The 22,365-nt window shown below is 40.8% G+C and overlaps 3 protein-coding genes across 4 annotated transcripts; 2 read left to right on the top strand and 1 right to left on the bottom strand.

Annotated features, from left to right (window-relative positions):
- Window positions 1-570: 570 nt before the first annotated feature.
- On the top strand, window positions 571-4,386 carry LOC137967210 (flavin-containing monooxygenase FMO GS-OX-like 7). Of its 2 annotated transcripts, XM_068813698.1 has the most exons (7): window positions 571-1,305; window positions 1,852-1,922; window positions 2,645-2,794; window positions 2,925-3,007; window positions 3,099-3,234; window positions 3,553-3,726; window positions 3,807-4,386. In XM_068813698.1, exons 1-7 carry the CDS (start codon window positions 756-758, stop codon window positions 3,972-3,974), a joined length of 1,332 nt encoding a protein of 443 aa, XP_068669799.1. In that variant the 5' UTR covers window positions 571-755; the 3' UTR covers window positions 3,975-4,386. The 2 variants fall into 2 exon arrangements, with proteins under 2 accessions (XP_068669799.1, XP_068669801.1); XM_068813700.1 differs by lacking the exon at window positions 3,807-4,386 and having other exon boundaries at window positions 3,575-3,694.
- A 4,090-nt stretch (window positions 4,387-8,476) lies between these two features.
- On the top strand, window positions 8,477-11,779 carry LOC137933962 (protein NRT1/ PTR FAMILY 6.3-like). The gene is made up of 6 exons (XM_068778108.1): window positions 8,477-8,553; window positions 8,628-8,836; window positions 8,972-9,149; window positions 9,266-9,305; window positions 9,394-9,959; window positions 10,787-11,779. The coding sequence occupies exons 2-6, from the start codon at window positions 8,722-8,724 to the stop codon at window positions 11,673-11,675; spliced, it is 1,788 nt and encodes a 595-aa protein (XP_068634209.1). The 5' UTR covers window positions 8,477-8,553; window positions 8,628-8,721; the 3' UTR covers window positions 11,676-11,779.
- A 2,470-nt stretch (window positions 11,780-14,249) lies between these two features.
- Window positions 14,250-21,306, bottom strand: LOC137935060 (vesicle-associated protein 1-3-like). Its single transcript, XM_068779701.1, has 8 exons — window positions 20,901-21,306; window positions 20,514-20,584; window positions 20,343-20,424; window positions 20,077-20,192; window positions 19,831-19,992; window positions 19,691-19,732; window positions 15,855-15,932; window positions 14,250-14,742 (listed from the first exon to the last, which is right to left on the bottom strand). Exons 1-8 carry the CDS (start codon window positions 20,950-20,952, stop codon window positions 14,629-14,631), a joined length of 717 nt encoding a protein of 238 aa, XP_068635802.1. The 5' UTR covers window positions 20,953-21,306; the 3' UTR covers window positions 14,250-14,628.
- Window positions 21,307-22,365: the final 1,059 nt, after the last annotated feature.

Here is a 22,365-nt window from a genome sequence, read left to right as displayed (position 1 = left end):
GTCATTGGATGTTCAGTACAGGGAATAATGGCCAACACATTCCCCTGTAAAAGTGGAATAATTGGGTGCATTGACTTAGTGGACATATCCCTTGGGAATAAGGAGACTTATCTCTCTTGAGGAGATGTATCTCTCCTTAGAGGATGTATCTCTCCTAAAATGATGTATCCTTATGAATAATCATTAGTGTCACACCATTTGGAAATCTATAAATTCCTCCATGGTCTTACAAGTGAAGCTAATGCTATTTGCACACCTAGTTTGGCTAAACAGGAGCAAACTTAACACTTGTAAACAAATTATTAAAGGTTATCTTGTGCACTTCAAATTTTATTTATATTCTTCAAGATGAAAAGTGAGCTCTCTTTATTCTTCTTATTTCAATTCTATGATATATGTATTACTCTCGTGATAAGAGAATTATGGAAAATTTAATATCTATTTCTATGATATTTATTTTATTATTATATAAGAAGAGACAACCCGCCATCACCGGTCAACAAGAGAAAATCTTAAATAAAATAGAGCTTTCGCCTCTCTGCGGGACAAAGTTCGATCTCCAGAAAAAAAACACTAAGAAAGATAAAGGTTTTGAATCACGTTTTCCGTTTGATTTCGTTGAGAATTTCATTTAATTTAATGACAAGTGTGCTCGATTACATGCTCTGTAAATTTATGCCATCCTCAACCACTTCCACCCTGCAAGTACTTGATACAAAACGAAGTGAACTCAAAGTGCCAGCCCACAAATCTCAATGGGGCGGTCGTGTAAAGTGGCAGTGATCGGAGCCGGTGCCGCCGGTCTTGTCGCTGCCCGCGAGCTTGTGCGGGAGGGTCACCAAGCAGTGATCTTCGAAAAGGGAGATAGAGTCGGGGGAACCTGGGTATATGATCCCCGAACAGAGACCGACCCCCTAGGACTAAACCCAGATCGCGAAATCATTCATAGCAGTCTCTACCGCTCTCTGCGGACCAATCTCCCTCGACGGATAATGGGATTTTCAGACTACCCTTTCAAAGTCAGAGAAAAGAGAGGAGATTCGAGGGAATTCCCGGGCCACGAGGAGGTGCTTTGGTATCTGGAAGATTTCGCTACAGACTTTCAGTTGACTGAATTCACTCGGTTCAAAACGGAGGTGACACGTGTTAGAATGGGATCGAGGAAAGATGAATGGCTTGTCGAATCGCGAAGGCTGAAAACGTGTTCGGAGTTCGAATCAGAATCGGAAGTCGAGACGGAGATTTTTGAAGCAGTTGTGGTGTGTAACGGCCACTTTGTTGAGCCCAAGATCGCCGTCATTCCAGGTCTGTAAAATCACTTTCATAAATCATAACCAGCTATACTGCTTTGTCGAGATGTTTGGGATCTGATTCGTCCGTCCTTTTTCCCCTTCATTTGACTTGGCAGCCTGGTAACCCCTGTAGGTTTACCTGCCAAATCAACCCTCCCTTAGACAGGATATAACGATAGATTTTTATCCCAAATCTGAGGGCTGCAACGTTCCTACTTGGGGTGGATTCCTCGTCAGCTCTCTTACCTGGATCAACATTGGTTCTTCAGAAATGAAAGGAGCATTGCTTACTCCAAAGTAGCTGCTCTGTTACCATGTTTCTCTTTGAGTTGTAAATATGCTGAAATGGTTTTGACTCTTGACTACCAACGGGAAGTGGAGGATAATTTAGGAAGCTTTTAGGTCATGCTGTCAACCCGTTCTACAGAACCCATTTGCTTGGCTCTTCGCCGCTAATCACACATTTAATGGTGTTTGTTATCTGTATTTTTCTTAAAAAATTTGCTTGTTTCGTGTGCCAGATGTTTAAATTCACATCCATTGGTTAATTGCGTTACAGGCATTGAAAAGTGGCCTGGGAAGCAAATACACAGCCACAACTATAGAATACCTGAGCCATTTGAGGACCAGGTAGTACCCTGTTTCTGTTTGTTGTTTGTATCCTCTGCCTTGATGTCTTAAAACATTTGGACTTTCCCTGTGATGGCTGCTCAGCCTATGCTTCTTGAGGTTATCAGATCTTAATGCAGATAGCCCTAGTCAAGTATCCGAATCATGACCCATTAAGGCTGTTATATTTATTATTTATATTTTTTGTGTTGTACTATGTGCATGCTTTCTTCCTATAATACGAAATACTCCTGGAGTATTCATTGTTGTGACACAATGGCAAAGCATATGTTTCAGGACTCCTATAGTCTAGTATATGAACAAACATGTTTCAGCTCAAGCATGATATGGCCCACAAAGAGTTAATTACTTTAATTTCATGTTGTGTTGTTGTCTTTCGATGAGACGCTTTGTTAGTTACAACAAGCATTCAAGTAACTAGATTGTATATATTATCTCCATGATAGGCTTGGATGATGCCTAGTTTCCTTGTTGCCAGTCTCTGATGAGTAAAGAGTGCGTAAAATGATACATTATTAAGCATAGGAGTGTCAGTTCTGAGGTTCCTTCAGAGTAACAAAGTTCTGAAGCAGGAAAGTAAGATAACAGGGGTTCTTACACTAATTTTTAAAATTTTGAAGTCCTATATTGACTTGAATACTGCTGGTTTTTGTTTGGTTGCGTTAATTTGACCATTTGTTTATGAATATATCACGTTATTTGCTTTATCCTTCTTGGCATAGATTGTTGTAATAATTGGAAGTGGACCAAGTGCTCTTGATATTTCTAGGGATATTGCAAAAGTAGCCAAAAAAGTACATCTAGCATCAAGGTCACCTGATGTTGAAGTTGGAAAAGTCGATGGCCTTGATAACGTTTGGCAGAATTTGATGGTAAAAATTTCTTTGGCTCCAATTGCATAACAGCTCCTTTGAAGAATTTTTTGAATAAATGAGTTTAAATTATGACTTTATACAGTTAAATTTCACTAAGAAATTTGTTAACTTGGACTTCCTTGTGCAGATAGAGTGTGTCAATGAAGATGGTTTAGTCATCTTTGAAGATGGCACGTCTACTTTTGTGGACACCATTTTACACTGCACAGGGTAAGTCTACTGCCCCCTTGTATTGCTGTGTTACTGACATTGTTTGTACAACAATGAAAACCATTTTTGCTCACTTCATATTTCCTTCTAGGTACAAATACTACTTCCCTTTTCTGGACATTAATAGAATTGTGACTGTGGATGACAATCGTGTGGGCCCCCTATATAAGCATGTTTTTCCTCCATCTTTAGCACCCTGCCTCTCTTTTGTTGGACTTCCAAGCAAGGTTGGTATATTTAAATTAGCATGTGAAGTCACCATGTCACCTTCTATCCTGAAATATTTTTAAAGAAAAGCAAAAGAAAAGGTTTTTTTGGGTCTTCTTGCAAAATTATTTGTTTCTATATGTTGGTGTCTGAAACTAATAGCCACCACTGGATCAGTTGAATCATAATTGAAAAGGCAATTCATATTGAGATGATTTCTTGTTCAGTTTTGCTTAAAAGTTTCTATATCTAATTCAAGTTAACTTTATACCATGCCCCTAATCATGTACTGCTTTAGCCCTGGATATATGACTGAAATGGGTTGATTCTTCTGGCAGTCTCTTCCTTTTCTCAATGCAGAGCTACAGGCCAAGTGGGTAGCTCAAGTTCTATCTAGCAAGGTGACTTTACCTACAGAAGAAGAGATGATGGCATCGGTTAATGAATATTATTCGGATATGGAGAAGATGGGGATGCCAAAAGACTACACTCATGTACTTCAGCCATTTGAGGTTCTTGATACTTCTTCCATTTGATATTTCTTTTCACCTGTTCATGATTTTTTAGTGCTTGACAGTTTTTTCTCATTCAGCTGCACCTGGAGTACAAGAACTGGCTTAGAGCTCAGGTCGGTTTGCCTCCGATTGAGTCATGGATATGGGAAACCTATGTGGCAACTCTTACGCGTCTTCTTTCTCTTGATGATGGATTTCATGATGAAGATGATTTGAATCAGCAAACGAGTAATAGCTCAGTATGAATGGGTTAGTTTGCTCAATGTGAAGTATGATGACTCCAATGAATCCATTGGTTATGAGATAAAGCAAACAGCAATGCCAATCTTAACATTGATTTGGTGACCAGTTTCTTCTCTTGAGCAAGTAGACTGTTGAGCAATGATAAAAAGAACATTCTTTGGAGAAGTTACTGAAACCAAGGAGATTTATCCTGACGAGGCATCTGTAAAGAAGCAGAGATCTTTTGGCACCGGTGATTGACAAAAAGGATTTGGAAATTTTTTTGGAATAATCTGAGAAATCTGAAATGATTCATGTTGGGTTGGGGAAGTTCTTTGTCAAACACTGATACAGCTTTGTCTGAATAAGTTTGTTCACTAAAAGCTCCGGTGGAATTCTATCCTAATTGCAATTCCCTTGTCATTTCTGTCTTAATTCTTTTTCTTGCCAATTTGGTATCCAAAATCTGTAGCGACCTAACTATTAGAACAGTTTACAAATTCTATCTCCCTAGGTGAGCAGTAACTGTGAAATTGTTAGCATGGCTAGCACCTTACAGCGAACAACTCATTTTACAGAGTAATTAACTTAAAAAGACACTTAAATTCTTCATAAAAGTGACTAGCATAACTCTTAGGCTGAAAACATTTCATCCATTTCTTTTCTCTTTTATAAGATTTCACACTCATCTGTTCGAGAGATATGTATGCCCATGGCTTCAATCCCATCTCTGAAACAGCACGCTCGCTGGTTTTCATGGCTCATACCACTAACAAACAGGGAGCCGCCCCACGCTCCGTTTTTCTAACTATTTCAATTAAAAGATTCCGTTCCACTTTTGAAAACCCGTCGGAATTGCTAAATCTCTTAATTCAGGTCGCTGGATCCGTAAAGAATCTAAAGATTAATGGCAGTATATGTATTGCTTGTTTAGCAAACTCAACGCAATGAATTTCTCACTTCGGAATCTACCTTTTTCAGTCTTTCCTCTGGTTTATTCGTTACTGCTAAGCATTCCCAGGAAATTATTGCAGCAACAGGAGAGACAACGTTTCACGGAAATGAAAAAGAACTTGGGTCAATTAGCTTGCTCAACCAAAAAGAGTTTAGTATAAGATCCACATCTTGCTTAGACTTTCTTCACTACCTGGTCCCTTCTACCAGTGTTTTCCAAGCAGTAGAACCGTTCATTCATATGGGTCTCATAATGAGGCTTACCTGAGTTTCAACCTATTTTGATATTAAAAGGAGACATGGGAGTAGCTCCGAGAACCTCTCAAGCTTTCTCTACTCTTTTTCCAAGATTCCTCTGTGTGTGAGATTCCACTAATAAGCAATACAATTTCCTCCATTATTAGCACAAAGAAAACCCAGACCAGCGCGCAAGCCTGTCTATGTTGCCGTCTCCCTTGGACGTGGACCTTACTCTCCACTTAATCGTGTTAAAATTGGATTATTTAACTCTGGCCAAATATTATTTGCAGGGCTGGATTCTTCTTTCTTCTTCATCATAATTTGCAGAGCATGAACCACTTTGCAGCAGCAGAAAAGACAATCATTCATGGTCAGGATAAAGAACATTTAAAGACACCTGTAAGTACACGCTTCTTCTTCTCTTTATTTTATTGTTGAAAAGTAATCACGGCGGTGCTCTGTGGGTCCTTTCAAATTGTGAGCCCTTCCCAAACACCCCCTTGGCCTCTGGAGATCAAAACCGATCATTTTCAGAGCTCCCCTTGTTTCTTCTGAGCGACTGAGGACATACTGGATGTTAGCGTGAGTTCCTCTATTTCCTCTGGAGCGGTTTTCCAGATCCGTAAGTAACAATGGCTTCGGAGATGAACCTAAAGACGGGTTAAAATTACCTGTAATCTTTGTATATAAATACGTATCTATTTATATGAAATGAACTAAGATTTTACTTAAGTTAACACAGGAGACGCAGAGCCAAAAGTTCGCGCCCCTCCTCAGGTCAAGACGTGGACACTTTCATCTCCTAGACAGCCGTCCTCGCCCCCCGTTTTTTTTTTGTTAATCGGTGGATGGAATCTGGATGCACCCCTGATTCTCCTCGTCTTAGTTTTTCCATTTCAAGATTCTACTCTATTTAATAGAAAACGCAGTAGCATCCTTTTCCAGTATCAATCCTGATTGTTATCACCCAGAACGAATCATCTCGTGACATCGCGATCCCATCGTCAACCCCAACAATTCGCATATCGGTGGCCAATTACAGAAGTCGTCCATGGCGACGGCCACTGAATAACGACTGAGGTGCCAGCTGAAGAAATATCCCTCAATTGTTCTTAAACAAGTTTTTAAATAACTAACACAACTCCCTGATAATGCAGACCCAGTACTTATAATTGGTTTTATCGAAGAGATCAATGTAGGAAATCATGTAGGAAGTCGCTTGTGTGGAGAACAGGAAGCTCGTTACTGGTATTTCTAAGAGGTAAAAGATGACAAAAACTTTGCTTTCATTGAGCAAGCCACGTCCCTGCAACTCATTTGTCCATCTCGAAGCAAGAAAACAAGAAGGAGGAAAAGTTGTGGGGCTTCGAGCGTACAAAATCAAACTCTTATCTTCCCTCTATAAACCCCAAATTCTCATTGTCTGAACCTCAAAATCTCCCGAGAGAGAGATTTCCGATTAAAATCTCTTAATCGGATCCCGGCGCGGATCCGAAGCGGGTCAGGCCGTTAACACAGCCACCCACGTGAAAAATGTCCTTCACTGTGGGTTTCATCATTGAAATGTCTCATCAATCGAGAGGTTTTTTTCAAAGAAATCTCATCCTTATAGATTACTTCCACGTTTTCGAGTCGATTTTCTTGTCAATAAAGGTAATGCACCTGCAATTCATTTGAAGCTTAAAGGGAAGGTTCTTCCCAGGGAGGTTGATCGGTCCTACTTTATGGTCGAAAATAAACTTTATGGCCACAGCACGCAAGCAAACGTGCGAATCTCTCTGTGACGGCAGGATCAAGAACATATGATACAGTTGGATAGTCACAGAGAAATTCTGAAATTTAGAATCTCCAGATATGGAAGCCAAGGCGCTGTATCAGACATCTCATTTGAAATTGCACTCGCCATCCATGCTTTGAACTAAAGGCTGTAAATTCTTTAACTGCGTGTTTGTAATCTGCAACAGTTTTCTGAGGTTAAACGCGACTGCTGCAACTCAGTATTAATTAAACTTGAATTGACTCAAAAAATTGTCTCTAGCAATGAAAGCTAGCCAGTTATCACCTCCTCCTCTAATGGCAGATCTCACGAGTTCCATACAATCTCTTCATGACGGAATAAGTGTTCACTACCACCAAGCTTGCAGAAGCCCCTTTGATGACTTTCTGGGTTCATAAATGAGAGTATATCTTTATCTCCATTGGAGCCATATGCAGTGTTAGGTCCCTGCTTGACATGGGACCAGCCAGGCCGTGGCAACTGTTCCCATGTTCTTGCTTTCTGAGACAACGGCCTCTGTTATCGTTTCGATCTATTGAAGCTCCCCATGTAAAATTTAGTAGCAGGTTTTAGTTTTAAAAAGAGAAAGAATATTTCACATGCAATTCCTGGACAACTAAACCTGATTCCAAGACAGTCTTGTGATCTTAATTGTTCGTTTCCCTCAGCGACGACTTATACTGAGGATGCTGTATTATATTTGCTCTCACTAACTAAACCTCACGAGGAATAGAGAGAAGGGTTTGGTTTTCCTTCTCTGGAAGTGTTTTTTCTTTCTTTTGAAGATGGGATTGGGGATAGTTAGAGAACAAATGAAAATGTTATTGAGAAGTTTCCAACTGGTACTGTTCTAAGTTTCCTAACTCCACATAAAGGGGGGAAAAGGAAAAAATGTAAGAACATATAGAGATGGTGTTATTTTCCTAATAAGAACTTCAACGTGTAAGATAAAATTTCAAATCATTCATAACCCTAATTTTCACCATTAAAATATAGCTGAAACTTGTTCCTTTTAGAAAACTTGAATGTCTTCAATTGAGAGAAAACCCATGCTGATGTCTCTCAGTTTTTTTTTTTTTTTCTTTTTCTTTTCCCTGGTATCTGATACAGAAATGTTGGGAGGTTAAAGTTTAATCTTGTGCAGTTTGAATCTCGGAGCTCCAAAAGTGAGGGAGAGGGAAAGAAAGTCAGATAAGTAGGAAAGAGTTGGTAAAAGGAGAACTTTTTCAGGGACCACTTTTCTCAGGAATGTGATGTGGGGGGGGGGGGGGGGGGGGGGGGCAATCACAGGGATGAATGAATCTTAAAGATCCCCTCAATCGCCCTAGGGATCTGTCCATCGGAGGTGATAATCAGAGCTCGACCACATTCCTGCAACCTCACCTATTTTACTCATTTTCTCTTGTTTGTCTCACGTCGACTCCTACGTGTAGATAGCCCCTGCTACTCTCTCAATTTTCTCTCTCCAATCATTTCGTCAATTCAATAATTCAATTATTTGAGTCAAAATCTCCTTTGTCGACTGGGTTTGGAGACTATCAATGGCAAACAATCCTGCTTGGACACGGATGATGTGGTCACCAGGCAATCTCCAGAAGCGAATTGGAGTAAAAATTGCTGGCCTGAGATAGGTGTTTATTTAATCCTTCTCTCTTAATTTATGAATAGTTAATGCAAGCTCATGAGATCTGAATCTCTATATAAGGCGGCAACTGGGCGCTGTACTGCGGCTACTTGTGGCGGATTCTCAGATTATAACAACGTCACAGAGAGGGAGAGAGTGTGAGAGTGTGAGAGAGATGAGTCTACCAGAAATGAATGAAGGAAAAATCCTCTCGGATGCTTGGGATTACAAGGGTCGACCTGCAGAGAGGTCGAAAACAGGAGGATGGACGGCTGCTGCAATGATTTTAGGTCTTTATTGAACCAGCTTCTGGTTTTCTTTCTGTTTCTTTCTTCTTCTTTTTTTTCTATATGCTATGATTTCAGGTCATTCGTGAGCCATATGCATCTGTGCTGATCGAATTCTCTGTTTGTTGAACTGGGTAGGGGTGGAGGTGTTCGAGCGGCTGACGACTCTGGGAATTGCGGTGAATCTGGTGACTTACCTCACCGGCACCATGCACCTTGGTAACGCCTCTTCGGCCAATACTGTCACAAATTTTCTGGGAACATCTTTCATGCTCTGCTTGCTTGGCGGTTTCGTGGCCGACACCTTCTTGGGAAGGTTGTTGTTATTTCCTTTTGTTAATCCTGACCCAGAAAGAAAAACCACTTTCCTTGTGTCTCTGTGTTGTTTTTTCCGTCTTCGTTCGCTAAATAACACGTCTTTTGCTTTACCAGGTACCTCACTATCGCTATTTTTGCCACCGTTCAAGCCACTGTAAGAGAACACCTTCTCCTTCGTTTCTTAGCGTTATTATCGAGTTCTTCTGCTTGTCTTATTTAAATTACTGATTTCTCTTGTTCAGGGAGTGACGGTCCTGACTATATCTACAGTTGTCCCCAGCCTAAGACCTCCCCCCTGCGGCGGAGGGTCACCCTGCATCGCCGCCAGCGGCTTACAGCTGACCCTGCTCTTCCTTGCTCTCTACCTCACAGCCCTCGGCACCGGTGGCCTCAAATCCAGCGTGTCGGGTTTTGGGTCCGACCAGTTCGACGAGTCGGACCGAAAGGAGAAGAGCCAAATGACCAACTTCTTCAACTGGTTCTTCTTCTTCATCAGCATCGGTTCTTTGGGTGCCGTTACAGTCCTTGTCTACATTCAGGACAACTTAGGCCGGAAATGGGGGTACGGTATCTGCGCCTCCGGAATCGTTCTGGGTATTGTGGTTTTGCTCTCCGGGACCCGGAGGTACAGATTTAAGAAGCTGGCCGGCAGCCCGTTAACGCAGGTGGCGACGGTGACCGTGGCAGCATGGAAGAATAGGAGATTGGAACTGCCGTCAGATCCTTCCCTCCTTTACGACGTGCATGATCTCTCCAGCTCGGGCAAGAAGCAGAAGAAGCAGAGGCTGCCGCACAGCAAGCAGTTCCGGTTAGTTTCTTACATTTTTCTTAGATTAATTCTCTCGAATTGACCATGATTAGAGTCTCAGGCTTTCCTTGGTCATGATCCGGCAAAATGGATTCAAATAAACTAACGACAAATGGTCGAAACGATGAGGATTCCGGAGAATCTGGACCACAGAGACTCCGAACGATACCTTTGAGAGTTCTGGGTCTCGCTCAAAGTTCCGTCATCCCGAAAGTGAATCTCGTGACGGAATCCTGCACGCATCTGTTTGCTTTCTGCTCTCGCCTTCCTTTTGCGTGCCACATGTTCGAGTTTGAAACCTAGCAGAGGACAGTGACAGCAATAGCAGTGGACAGTCGTCACCCCTACCATCGTCCAAAAAGTTCCTCGGTCCAACGATTCTGAACGAAATTTGAAACTGCTAGGGAGAATCTGTATCTAATCTAAATTCCATGCCAGATGAATTGCTACTCCACGGCAGCAGCAGATCCCTTCTTTGGATATTTTCCAGTTTGACAACAAGGAAAACAGGTCTGCCACCCAGAGATTCTTCAAATTTTCTACTCCATAGGTGGCCTCGTCGCAGACGCTACAATGTATCCGATACAGTCTTATAGGACCCAATGGGAATTGGCTTCTTGCAAGGAAAGAGATAACCGACAAATAAGCACAGATCAGTTGGAATCGATATGGTCACAAGCAGTCCATCCCTGCTTCTCCTGTCTTCTTTTACAAGTCATGGATCTCTAATCTGTCCGCAGATTTAAGTTCTTCTTTAATATTTGCTTATTATATAGAGGTTCTAATCCGAGTGGTTGATGAGTACTGATGGATTTCTTTTTCTCAAGATATCTAGACAAAGCAGCGATCAGAGACCCTGACATCGAGCGCGGGCCATACCCGGCGAGCAAATGGAGAATTTCCACGCTCACCGACGTAGAGGAAGTGAAAATGGTAATCCGAATGCTGCCGATTTGGGCCACCACCATAATGTTCTGGACTGTTTATGCCCAAATGACGACCTTCTCAGTCTCACAGGCAAGCACCATGGACGTCCATATTGGAAAATCCTTCAAAATCCCTCCGGCCTCTCTGACCGTCTTCTTCGTCGGTGCAATACTCCTCACGGTCCCCATCTATGACCGACTTATCGCACCCATCTGCCGCAAGTTTACCAACAACCCACAAGGCCTCAGCCCTCTCCAGCGCATCTGGGTCGGTCTGCTTCTCTCCATACTCGCCATGGTGGCCGCCGCGCTCACCGAGATCAAGCGCCTCCGAGCTGCGGAATCGAACGGCTTGACAAATGACCCAGAGGCAGAAATTCCCCTGACAGTGTTCTGGCTGATTCCGCAGTTTCTCTTGGTGGGTTCTGGCGAGGCGTTCACGTATACCGGACAACTCGATTTCTTTCTAAGGGAGTGCCCCAAAGGCATGAAGACGATGAGCACAGGGTTGTTCTTAAGCACGTTGTCGCTGGGCTTCTTCTTTAGCTCCACATTGGTGTCGATAGTGCACCATGTCACCGGTACCATGAAGCCATGGCTCGCGGATAATTTGAATAAAGGGAGGCTTTACAATTTTTACTGGCTGTTAGCAGTGCTGAGCTTGGTGAATCTCGTGCTATTTACAGTTGCAGCGAAGTGGTACGTGTACAAGGACAACAGGATGGTTGAGGAAGACGAGGAGGAGCTTGGAGAGGAGTTGAAGATCGCCGAGGCGACTTGCCAGGCATGAACTGGCTGAGAAAATCGATGTTTTTTTGTAACTGGCCTCCATTGACTCGCTTTTGTATGTATCAAAGAGCAGTGAAAAAGAAAGCTAAGAAAGCCTTTCCCCCTTGTCTGCTTCTTTTTACTCAGTTCTCTGTCTCCCTCTCCGATTACAAAATGAATCTCCCACACTAGGAGAAACGCCAAATCTGTCGTCACAGTGGGGTAGACTTCGTTGAAGATGTAGTTTTCTTACATCAAACTAGAGAACGAGAACGAACTGCCCCTCTGAAAAGATAATTCTGTTTTATTCACCCTCTTCATGTAATTGCAGGGACCAGTTTAATGCTTGAATCATTCTGTAAGTAAGATCCTTTACTACTCCATTAGCACAACTTATGATGATATCAAAATAATGGGATGAACCAATATTGTTTAAGATTTCTCTAGCATTATTACCTGGTAACTGGGAATAACTATTTAAATACCCAGTCTGTCTGACCACCACTGTCACCTGTGGCTGGTAGATAGTGGACAAGCAACAGTTGAACAGATGCCTGCCTTCACTTTCAAATAACCTCTTTCAAAGGCGACAAGTAATTTAAAACTCTGCCACGACGGGGGGGACTGGAGGATTAGGTGTAAGGACAACTTTCATGCTTGAACAAGTTGCAGAAGTGATGGCTGGAATAATGGAGGTACTCGCATCACATGAAAGAAACATCTCCCCACGTGCATGCCTCCATTTGAGAACCAGAGAAGAGTGAAGACGAGGTGTTTGATTCTATGCATGAATATGAACGAAACGATGCGTTGCTCTCGCCCTCACTGTTATGTGGCTCTCATGTCTCCTCAATAATTGCAGTAAATTAGTGATTGATGAAGGGATATGGCAGGTCAGCTGCACGGCCCTGGCCACGGATATATACAGCTCCCCCCAGGGATCTCCCTCCCCTTCAATGGCTTCTAGCTGGCCACGTTAAGGAGAAGATAAGATTAATGAGGCACCACGGGTCATGGCTTCTGGCCATGCTCGAGTGTCTGTGATGTATTAAACGGAAAATGGCCTAACGAAGGTGAGAGAGAAGTGATGCTTATGTTTGAGCTAACTCTTAAACAGATGAAAGTGGTCCCTTTTTGTTAAATTTCTCTTTCTAGTTAATAGCAGAAAATTGAGCAGGTCCCCAAACATATCTTGAACCTTGATCTTAGAGCCATCAACAATTGAAACAAACCAAGTAAGATGTTCTGAGGCACCTGAATCAATAACCCAGTGTGAAGAGCCGGAACATAAAAAAGAAAGTAGGAGGAAGATTTAAGAGGCCTGCACTTGCTTCAGTTTTTGAAGCACATCATAATCCCCTTTTGTGAGAGTTTTGGTGGCCAGGTGGGATGAAGAGTCAACATCTTTGTTTTCAGGAACAACAGAGGTTTGATTCATGTGAGTTGGCTTTTCATGCAGCTTCCAAATGGATTCATAGAAATAGAAAAAGAAAGCATGGTACTAAAGAAGAGATAAAAAGAAAGTAAATTTTTTTTTTGTCAATAGATAAGAACAATAGTAGTCGATAAACTTGTGTTAACGTCTGTAGATGATGCAATCTTCAGTCTTCTAATCAAATAGCTACAACCAGATGGCTACACGGCCACACAGGCTTCCATTAAAGCTTTCCAGAAACGTTCTCTGAGGAGTCGTTCTTTTAACGGTTTTGTACTTTTTGCCGTTAGCTTCTTCAATCTACTCGGTTTACCAAACGAAGCGACTCATTTCAAATCGCCCCCAGAAGTCGAGCGGGTACCTTCCAGTTACGAGAATACTTAAAATAAACCAGTCACGGAGAAGAGTTTCTCTTTTCTTTCAAGGGGAGAGAACAGAAAAGGAGATCAATGGCTCAAAGACTGCTAAAGAAACTCGAAGAACTAGAATCCGATCTCGGTAAATTGATCCATCACCCCATGGAGACAACGCTACACTTCCTCTTCGAAGCCATTGAACGCAGATTTATCTTTCTGAAGAACCTTCTCTCCGCAGAGATGGAAACCCGCCCCAGTAATCCCGAGCAGTTGCACGACATTGCCTTGAGAATGACACTCCTAGAGAGGACCTTCCTGGACTGGGTGGAACTCACTAAAACACCCGATCTAGATTTCGATGCGCACTCCGTGCCCGATTCAGCTATCGATACGCACTTCCCACCCGATCCTGACATCGATACGTACTCCTTGTGTTCGTGCAGTAAATCTTACTTCAATGAAGACGGTGAACGGGCGGAACCCAGTTTACCGGTACAACTGGACACTTTACCGGCGATTGCAGTCGGAGAGGGAGCGAACGAAGGCCAGAAAAAGAAGGTTTTGTTTGGGAAGAAGAGTTGCGTAATGGCTGTAGTTGTGACTGCTTTCGCGGCATGGATAGCAGCAACTGCAAGCTTTTCCATCTCTGGTTATTACGAGGAGAGTGAATTTCTCGCACCCACTTAGAGAGGTATCGGCAGTGCAATGAATGTTATTCTCCATGTTACTGATACTGATGAAAGCTCTAAACCTTTCTCTCTCTGTGTCGTTACTTCTGTTTATGTCATTTGTGAGAAGGAAAATGGAAAAAAGGAAACCTCACTTTAATATTCCATTGAAATTGTTTAAGATCTTTTACTTGTGCACCATCTGAATATGATCTGTAATTTCAATGCATTCCGTAAAGCAGACCAGGCTTTAGGTCAACCCTGTTATAAGCCCCGAACAAATAATGGACAGACACTTGTGACTCATTGTTCATACGAGTGAAGCCAATACTCAAGCACCAGAGACATTGACAAAATAAGACAAGATGTACATATACGAAGACAATTATATTGACCAGTAGTCGTTCCTTAGCATTGATCCCTGGTCAAATCAATTTACTCCTGGACAAGACGAAGAGAATATCAGAATGGCAGACCCATTTTTGCGTGCAGGCCATCCTCCCTCCACTTCCATTTTTACATTTTTTGAATGAAATATCCAAGCACAAGTCCAAGAAGACCAACTAACACCACAAACATGACTGAGAAACCGCTAGCACGGCTTCTGCTGACTTCCTTTCTAAGCAGCTCCTGTTAATATTCAACAATAACATGAGTCGGGTAATCCACCATTAAGATCTAGCCAAAAGCTAACAACACAGTAGGCAAAAAATTAGTATATACAGAATCAGAAAGGAGTGCAATAGCAAGTGCACGGCATAGCAGGTATTTTAGAAGAGAAAGCCACTAGGTCATAGACACCCTTTGCATTGCAGCATAAAGAAGAACGGCACCTATCACTTTGAAACATAAAAATGATTATGCAGAGGGATAAAGGTGGTAAGCCTTTTAATGTTTGTGTAGGTATTCAAACATACTATAACAGCTAATTTCCTTCAACAGCATGTTAGCCTTCTCTATATTATTGCAATCCTATCAAGATAATGACCACCTCTTCATATCATATTAATCAGTGCAACCATCATGTCTTGAAGGAATTATAAGGAGAACTAATTTCACAAAACAATATTTTAAGCATTTTTTTATAATAATTATTTTGTCGAGCACAATCCTGCTTTGCAATTGACACTAAAATCAAGTATCCAATTTAAAATTGAATTTTAGGCCTTCATTTTTCTCTCAATGCTAGGCATTAGAATGGACATTCAGAACGGTACTAAGCTGTCTTAGACAACTCTGGAACTTCTCCTATCGATGTGATTTTTGAGCTATAAAAATTAACTCAATCATAGTTTTCAGGTTAGATTGGATTATTTCAAACTTTGAGCCAATGTAATTTAATTATGAGTTCAGAAAATGTAATTCCAGGTTAACACATAAGACACAACTAAACTGGTCCCATTAAAAACGTTAGAAGGGTTAAAGATTGTTAGTTTTTTCAAGAAGTTTTAGGGAAAATTTTCAGGGTAAAAGAATAGAGCAGTATTAGTTAGAAAATAAGACGGCAGAAAATTTTAAATCAGGTCATCGAAAGCCAATGTGGTGAAACCAATTGTTAGACTTATATCAATGTTCCTGTTGAAAAGACTGAAAAATTTTAAATATATATATATATCCACAAGTTATCTATCGACCTTTTAAATGTTGCTTGCATGCTCTGCACAAAGTGTTGACATGCAAATATATAGAAATATCTATAACCTAAAGCAATACAGAAAAAAAAGGGAAGATTTGAGCCATACCAGCTCATTTCGAAGCTTCTGACTTTGTTGTATGGCAGATGTTTTCTCCTCAGTTAACTTGGAAATCAAGGAGAGAGCCTGAATAGTAAACATAGAAATGTTAACTATTTTTAACACAGAGGATATTAACTATTTGTGACAAGTCCACTGGCAATGATAACCACAACACGCATGCTGACAAGGCAGTAGTTTTCTTTTCCTATCTTCTCCTTTCTAATCTTCTCATTAAATTTCCTGGTTAAAGCTGATCAAGAATATGACTGTGTGTATGTATGCATGATGCTAGGTATCCTGAAACATGGTCGGCTGCACTTCCGACCAATCCGCAGACAACAAACATCCAGGTTGAGCAGACACTAAATGAGTAGAGTTGGATAATTCCTTCTATAAGAAAACTGGGCAACCATCTCCTCAATAAAGGAGGGGGGGGGGGGGGGGGGGGGGGGGGGGGTTAGTACGGATTTGGTTCAACTTCGAGTGAAAGTTGGGTGTTAGTGTGTTGATCTCAAGTGCACTGGAAAACAGTTTCCGGTGTTAGAACCCCAAAATGAAAAATATGATGTAAAAAAGAGAATGAGTAACTTTTTATAATATACTTAAATAAAACATATACCTAAATAGATAATTAACCAAAACAAACATAGTCACTATACACGTTCATATACACGGACAGCTTTTTATTTATCCCTAATTCTCCCACCCTCGTCAGTTTTGCAATCAATCAGAGAAGTGGTACAGGTATCAACCTCTCTTATCTCAAGGAATAAATGATATCAGTATATTGTTCCCATATCATATAGAAGAGCATGCTTCCAGAAAAATCCTATAGGAGCATACAAGAAACCACAAACCCTTGTCTGTGCTGTCTCCTGTAAATGGAAGCACGCTTGCTTCCTTATCACGAAAAAATATATTGACATTCCCTTGCAGAATATAAGATAGAAAATGCTTGATTAACCTCTACAAATCTCTCCAAGTTTTTCACACACTCGAGTCAATTTTCACATTCCAGAAGTCAGCCAATATGTATAAGATTACAAACTCCATCCAAAGGAGGAGAATTTATATTTTGAAAGATGTAAACGAAGCACATTCTACATCCCTTTAAATTATTTGATTAACAGAGAGAGTAGAGCTTAAAATGGTTTCTCGAGTGCAGCCATATCCAGAAATGATTAGCTCGAATGGCCAATTGCCACCAGTTTCCAGTTTAAAATTAATAACCATGTAAAAGCTTCAACCACCTCATTAGAAGACATCGAGTACAGATAGATGTACAGGTGTACTAATATCAAATGAATGAACTACGCTGAACTAAGAAATTCACCACAATCGTTGCTCTTCCTAAATCTGGAACGGTTCATAAATCACAAATTAAAAACTAACAAAAAAACAAGTGAGCCTACAGTTTTATTCTCCGGAGAAGACATGGAGCTCTTAGCCCATGGCAGATGAAATTGAGTTGAAATGGCACTTCTTCTTCTTGGGCTCGTCTTCGTCTGCATTACCCATCATGCTATCGCCTCCAAGGCCACCATCAATGGCAGATGCAGAACTCTGCCAAACCCTAGTCTATTTGAACAAGCTCAATTTCAGATTTCTTGATTTCTGCTTCTCTATGTAAATGTGGATGTGCAAGAGATGCTAAAGATCGAAGCCCTCCCTCCATGCACTGTGAGTGTTAGTGTGTTACTGTTAATTTCCGTGAAGGACAAAATATGAAGCTCGGCACAGAACAACACAGTGATAGAGGCGTGGAGGAGTATAGGCATAGAGCGCTAGGTGGCCTCAACGCTTTTTTTTCCTTTTTCGCGGTAGGAAGTGCGAGAGGGAGAAGGTAGAGCAACGAGCGAGAGGGAGAAGAGAGAGCAAGAATAGAGAGCAAAGACCAAGGGAGGTCTGGTCGCGAGAGGCAGCGACCTGACGGCTTCAACCGGATGAATCAGGATGGGCGGAATCCAGATTCAGCCACTTAAGCCTTGGGCGACGGCAACTGAATTATAAGCTTCATTCACTTGAAGCCGGCGGAGGTGCACCACTAACGGGTTCAAGTGAATGAAGCACGTAATCACATGAACTTCAAGTTGACTACCCCCCCCCCCCCAAAGGTCAAATGGATAGGGTCTTTGGCTCGATTGCCATATCGGGAATTTTCTAGACTAAGGTATAGGGTTTGAGTCACACCAGGGTATGGGATTCAACATTCAAAATAAAATAAACAAATCAGGCTAGGCACAAGTACCAACCTGAAGGTTTTTCTAGGAAAATAAGCACCAATCTTAAGCTAATAAACACATGGACAGAGAAAAAATATGGCCGAACACCAACCTTAGCGAGAACCTCTGAATTTCTAATGGACAAACTAATTGAAAAGAAAGATCCTCCTAGGCTTTACTCACCAGGTGAAGTGCAACCATAAAAGGTTACGCCATCTTAAAAAACCTGTCTTTCTTTTCCCTTAAAGCATTTTTAGAACCAAGAGCAGATATTTATGTGGAAAAATTATACTAGTTCAACAATCAGACACACTTTCAAGGAGACCAACTAAGAGGAAAAAGCTAAACAATTCTCAATGAACGAGGCCTCTTGACCAGCATATGTGAAACAGAAATCTGCACTGCAAACATTTGATTGATTGCCTCAAACGGCCCAGAAGTAAACTTAGATAGTAACATATAGCTAGTCTTATGGTATCTTAGACTGCTCATCAACCCTATTGTAAGAACATTTGTCTTTACCACTTTCCATGCAGTTCTTTAAATATTTAAGTCAACTTATTTTACTATATTGCATATCCTTTCATCATATCTTCAATTTACTGCTGCCTCATTAAAGTTTAACATAAAATTAAAGTGTCAAGGTAACCCTACTGGCCGCAGCCACCAAGTGTTGGAGAAATGAAATACAAATCTCAGAGAATGAATGCATATAGTTCAACAAAAACTACTAACATGAAAGCACAGAAACAACTCAGCCAAGACATCATATTTCTTTCTACATGGTGCTACACTACTGCAGGTCGTAACATGTACTGCTAAACTAGATAGTGAGACATGGATAAGTAAAAGACAAATAGTATTCCTCAAAAATCAGTATGCTGATTTTTCTCTTAAATAAAATATTAAAAAGTTTAAATCAACTTTAAATCCAGAGCAGAAGTTTCTCCTCTTTCATGAGATACTAAAATCATTGGATAGATCTACTTGCTGCCGCCTAAGGAAGAAGACCAAGCTACTCAGGTAGATTTGCGTGCAGCCCCATAGGAAGACCAAGCTACATATAGTCAACTGAAGTCTAATTAATGACATGGGTATTTATGCATTTGGAAAATTCTTAGCAACTTTTTTACCTTATCAACTTCTTTAACTTATTTTTGTCTTTTTTGTGTTGTAAGCCCTTATTGAGAGTAAGCTGAACACACAAAGATTACCTCAACCATGGCAATAAATTTCTCTATTTCAACATTTTTTGCATCAAAACTGATATTAAGACAATGGACATCAATTATATATAGTGACTCGATCTGAACCTCAAATTGGAGACAGGTAAATTTGATGTTCTGGATATGATATCTGTTCCTCATTTTGATACTCATAAAAGACATATCCATCATGCCTAGTGTAATGAAAGGCCTCAAACTATGATTTTGAAGTAAGAGAAACTGGATGAGATACAAAAGATAAAGAATTCAACTCAGTTGCTGGATATTGACTCAAAATATTTTTTCCATGTCCATGGGGGATTTTGCAAGGACTGCTTCAGGGACTATGAGTTGTACTCAAGCACTTCTATTCTTTCTCCTATGAAATAAATACCCAAAATAAAATAAGAGTTACCTCTGAAGATCTGTCTTTGGGTTCATCAAGCGATTTGGTTACCTGAAATAAATACTCTTCGATAACAAATACAAAATAAAGAAAATAATCTATCATAAAGCAGCATGAGTTGTGAGATTTTGATCTTGAAAAGCACTTACAGTATCAAACATTGATCCATTATTATGACCACAATCTTGCATGGAAGCTCTAGGAGATAATCCTTCTTCTGAATCTTCAGGCACCGGCGAAGGAGGATTAGCAGGGATGTAGATCACCCTCAATTTAAACTCCTCAACAACCTTTCCACCATCTTTATTGAACTGGAAATAAATTTCATCATTTCAGCCTAATTATCAGGAACCAGAAGACTGTTATTAAAAATGTCAAGATGAATTTGCTCCCACCATGTCTGGAGTTATGTCCTTGGTAGTTGCACCAATATTTACTGTGACACTCTGGAGGAGAAACTTATCCTTGCATTGCATGTCCGACGGAGCTTCCTTTTGCGCTTGCATTGTAACTAACAATGAGAAAACGTTGGGGACAAAAAATCAAAACTTGCGACAAATAAACTCGCACCAGACAAAAGTAAAAATAATAACTTGACATTTTCAAAAACAGCGGGATAAGATTACAAGCCATTACTACCAACTAACAAAAAAATGTTCACCTGTAACATCACATGTCGTGCCAGGCAAAACGATTCCTGTGTTAGGACGAACACAGTATTTCTTTGGATTGGTAGTTTTAACCTGCAAGATGAGGAAAAAGAAAAGGTAACATTAAGTACACTCGTCTCCCAGGAATTAAATTCCTCCTGCAACAGAGACAACGGAATTACCTTAAAGGCCACATATTGATCGGTCTTGTTGGTCAAATGCAGACTACATGAGCTCTGTTTCTTCAATTCGACTTCTCCAAACACAAGGCAGAGATTTCAACAGAAAATCAATTTAACCACAAAAATGAATCGCAAAACAGAATATTTGAAGAAATAAGCAAATAAAAATGCTCTGCAACAACCAAACACCAAAAACGTAGACTCAACTTCCAAGCTAAAATCTATCCTGCGGGAGAACGTTAGGGCAATCAAATCGCCGCAGGATAACAAACTATTTCACATGCATGACGTAGATTTCACAACATACACAGGAAAGCACCGAATAAAATGCATCAACCGAACAGATAAAAAGAAATGAAAACAACAGGGAGAAACTAGAGTACTCACACGGAAACTTGAGTTCCGTAGGATGGATACCAAGCAGATCTCCGCAACTCATTCCTAAAATCCCGAACCTCACGCGAACAAACACCAGCTTTTATTCTCTTGTTTTGACTGGAAGAAAAAACCAGAGACGGATCAACGCTACTTGGAAAAGATCCGGAGAAAAGACGCGACAGGAAAAGGCGAAAAAATGAGAATTGATTCCCAATCTCTGTTTTGTTCGGCACTGCTGTTTTTCTCGTTGTTCTCTCTATTTATCTCTCTGTATTATATATTATCTCCCTTCAGAGTCGTGAAGCTTTCACGGTAGCAGAGATCTACGAGATGATCGCCGCGATCGAGAGGAAGACGGTGAACCTCTCTCACTCTCTCTCTCTCTCTAGGGCAGAGACTTTTTTTTTTTTTTTTTTTTTTTACACAAAAGAATTGATTCGATTAGCCTTGGGTATAAATGTGTTTAAGGCTAACTAAAAATTTGTGCATTAATTAATTTAGCAGATGAGGGTATGTCGGTAATTTAAAGGTCGGCAGAGGGTTAATGCGCGTAGAAATTCGGAAGGTAGATATCTGGGCCCACCAATAAAATTTCGCCTCGACCAAACTTATCGGCTACCTAAAAGTGTGCTTTTATGGCGTCCACGTTGGTTTAGGATATAGCCGTTGAAATGCATCTCATCCAACTTAGGAAAACGGAGATATATTAAAATTACAATTTTGGGATTGCCCAAAATTTGATTTTTCTTCTTATTTAGATGTATCTAATGTTACACGTTACGTGACGGTTTATAAGAGAGGATTTCCTTTATTATTCTTACTAGTTACAATCGTCAAGTATCGGCCACGAGTTTAGTCCCACATGGTCAAAATTTAAAAGTATTTACCGCTTTAAATAATACGGACCGACTTAACTTTCTCGCCGAGTTCAGTTGCGCGAATTTGTAATCCGAGCGGGGGCAACAAGGTGGTGTGAACGGCTAGTTTGGTTTGACAGAGTGTAGACCGCGCCCACAGTTATATGTGGCACGCCCGTTCCAAGCCGTGCAGTGAACCGTGTGGCACGAGCTATTGCAGTCGCTCTTAACCGAACTCTGCTGGCCACACTTCAGCTTTTTTGCACGATATAGGGCTTTTGGGTCTGTTTACTTATTTAGGTAACGTTTTCAAAATGCTTCTCTGGACTGAAGCCAAAGATCTCAATTTAGAAAATCTCTCATAAAACTAGTAAATAGACAAGTTTTAAGCAACTGGCTAGTTTGAGAGAAATTTGGCTACATGAAGAAGAAGAAGAAGATATTAATGAGGGAGCATTTTCATCACTCCTTATAAGAACTCCCAAATGGGCATAATATTCGACTAAGAGGACCAGGCATCGTTAATTCAGTCACAGAAAGGCATTTGGGTAGCGAACAAGTCATATAAGTGTGCGTGATTAGAACAATGAAAAATAGACACATACTTTGCTTCACCA

The sequence above is a fragment of the Aristolochia californica genome, unplaced genomic scaffold (assembly GCF_029961685.1).
Source record: "Aristolochia californica isolate CCGP_79_NKW_82.1479 unplaced genomic scaffold, dmAriCali1.0.hap1 SCAF_6, whole genome shotgun sequence".
Lineage (NCBI taxonomy): Eukaryota > Viridiplantae > Streptophyta > Magnoliopsida > Piperales > Aristolochiaceae > Aristolochia > Aristolochia californica.
The sequence above is the reverse complement of the archived record's forward strand: the minus strand, read 5'-3'. Positions and strand labels throughout refer to the sequence as shown.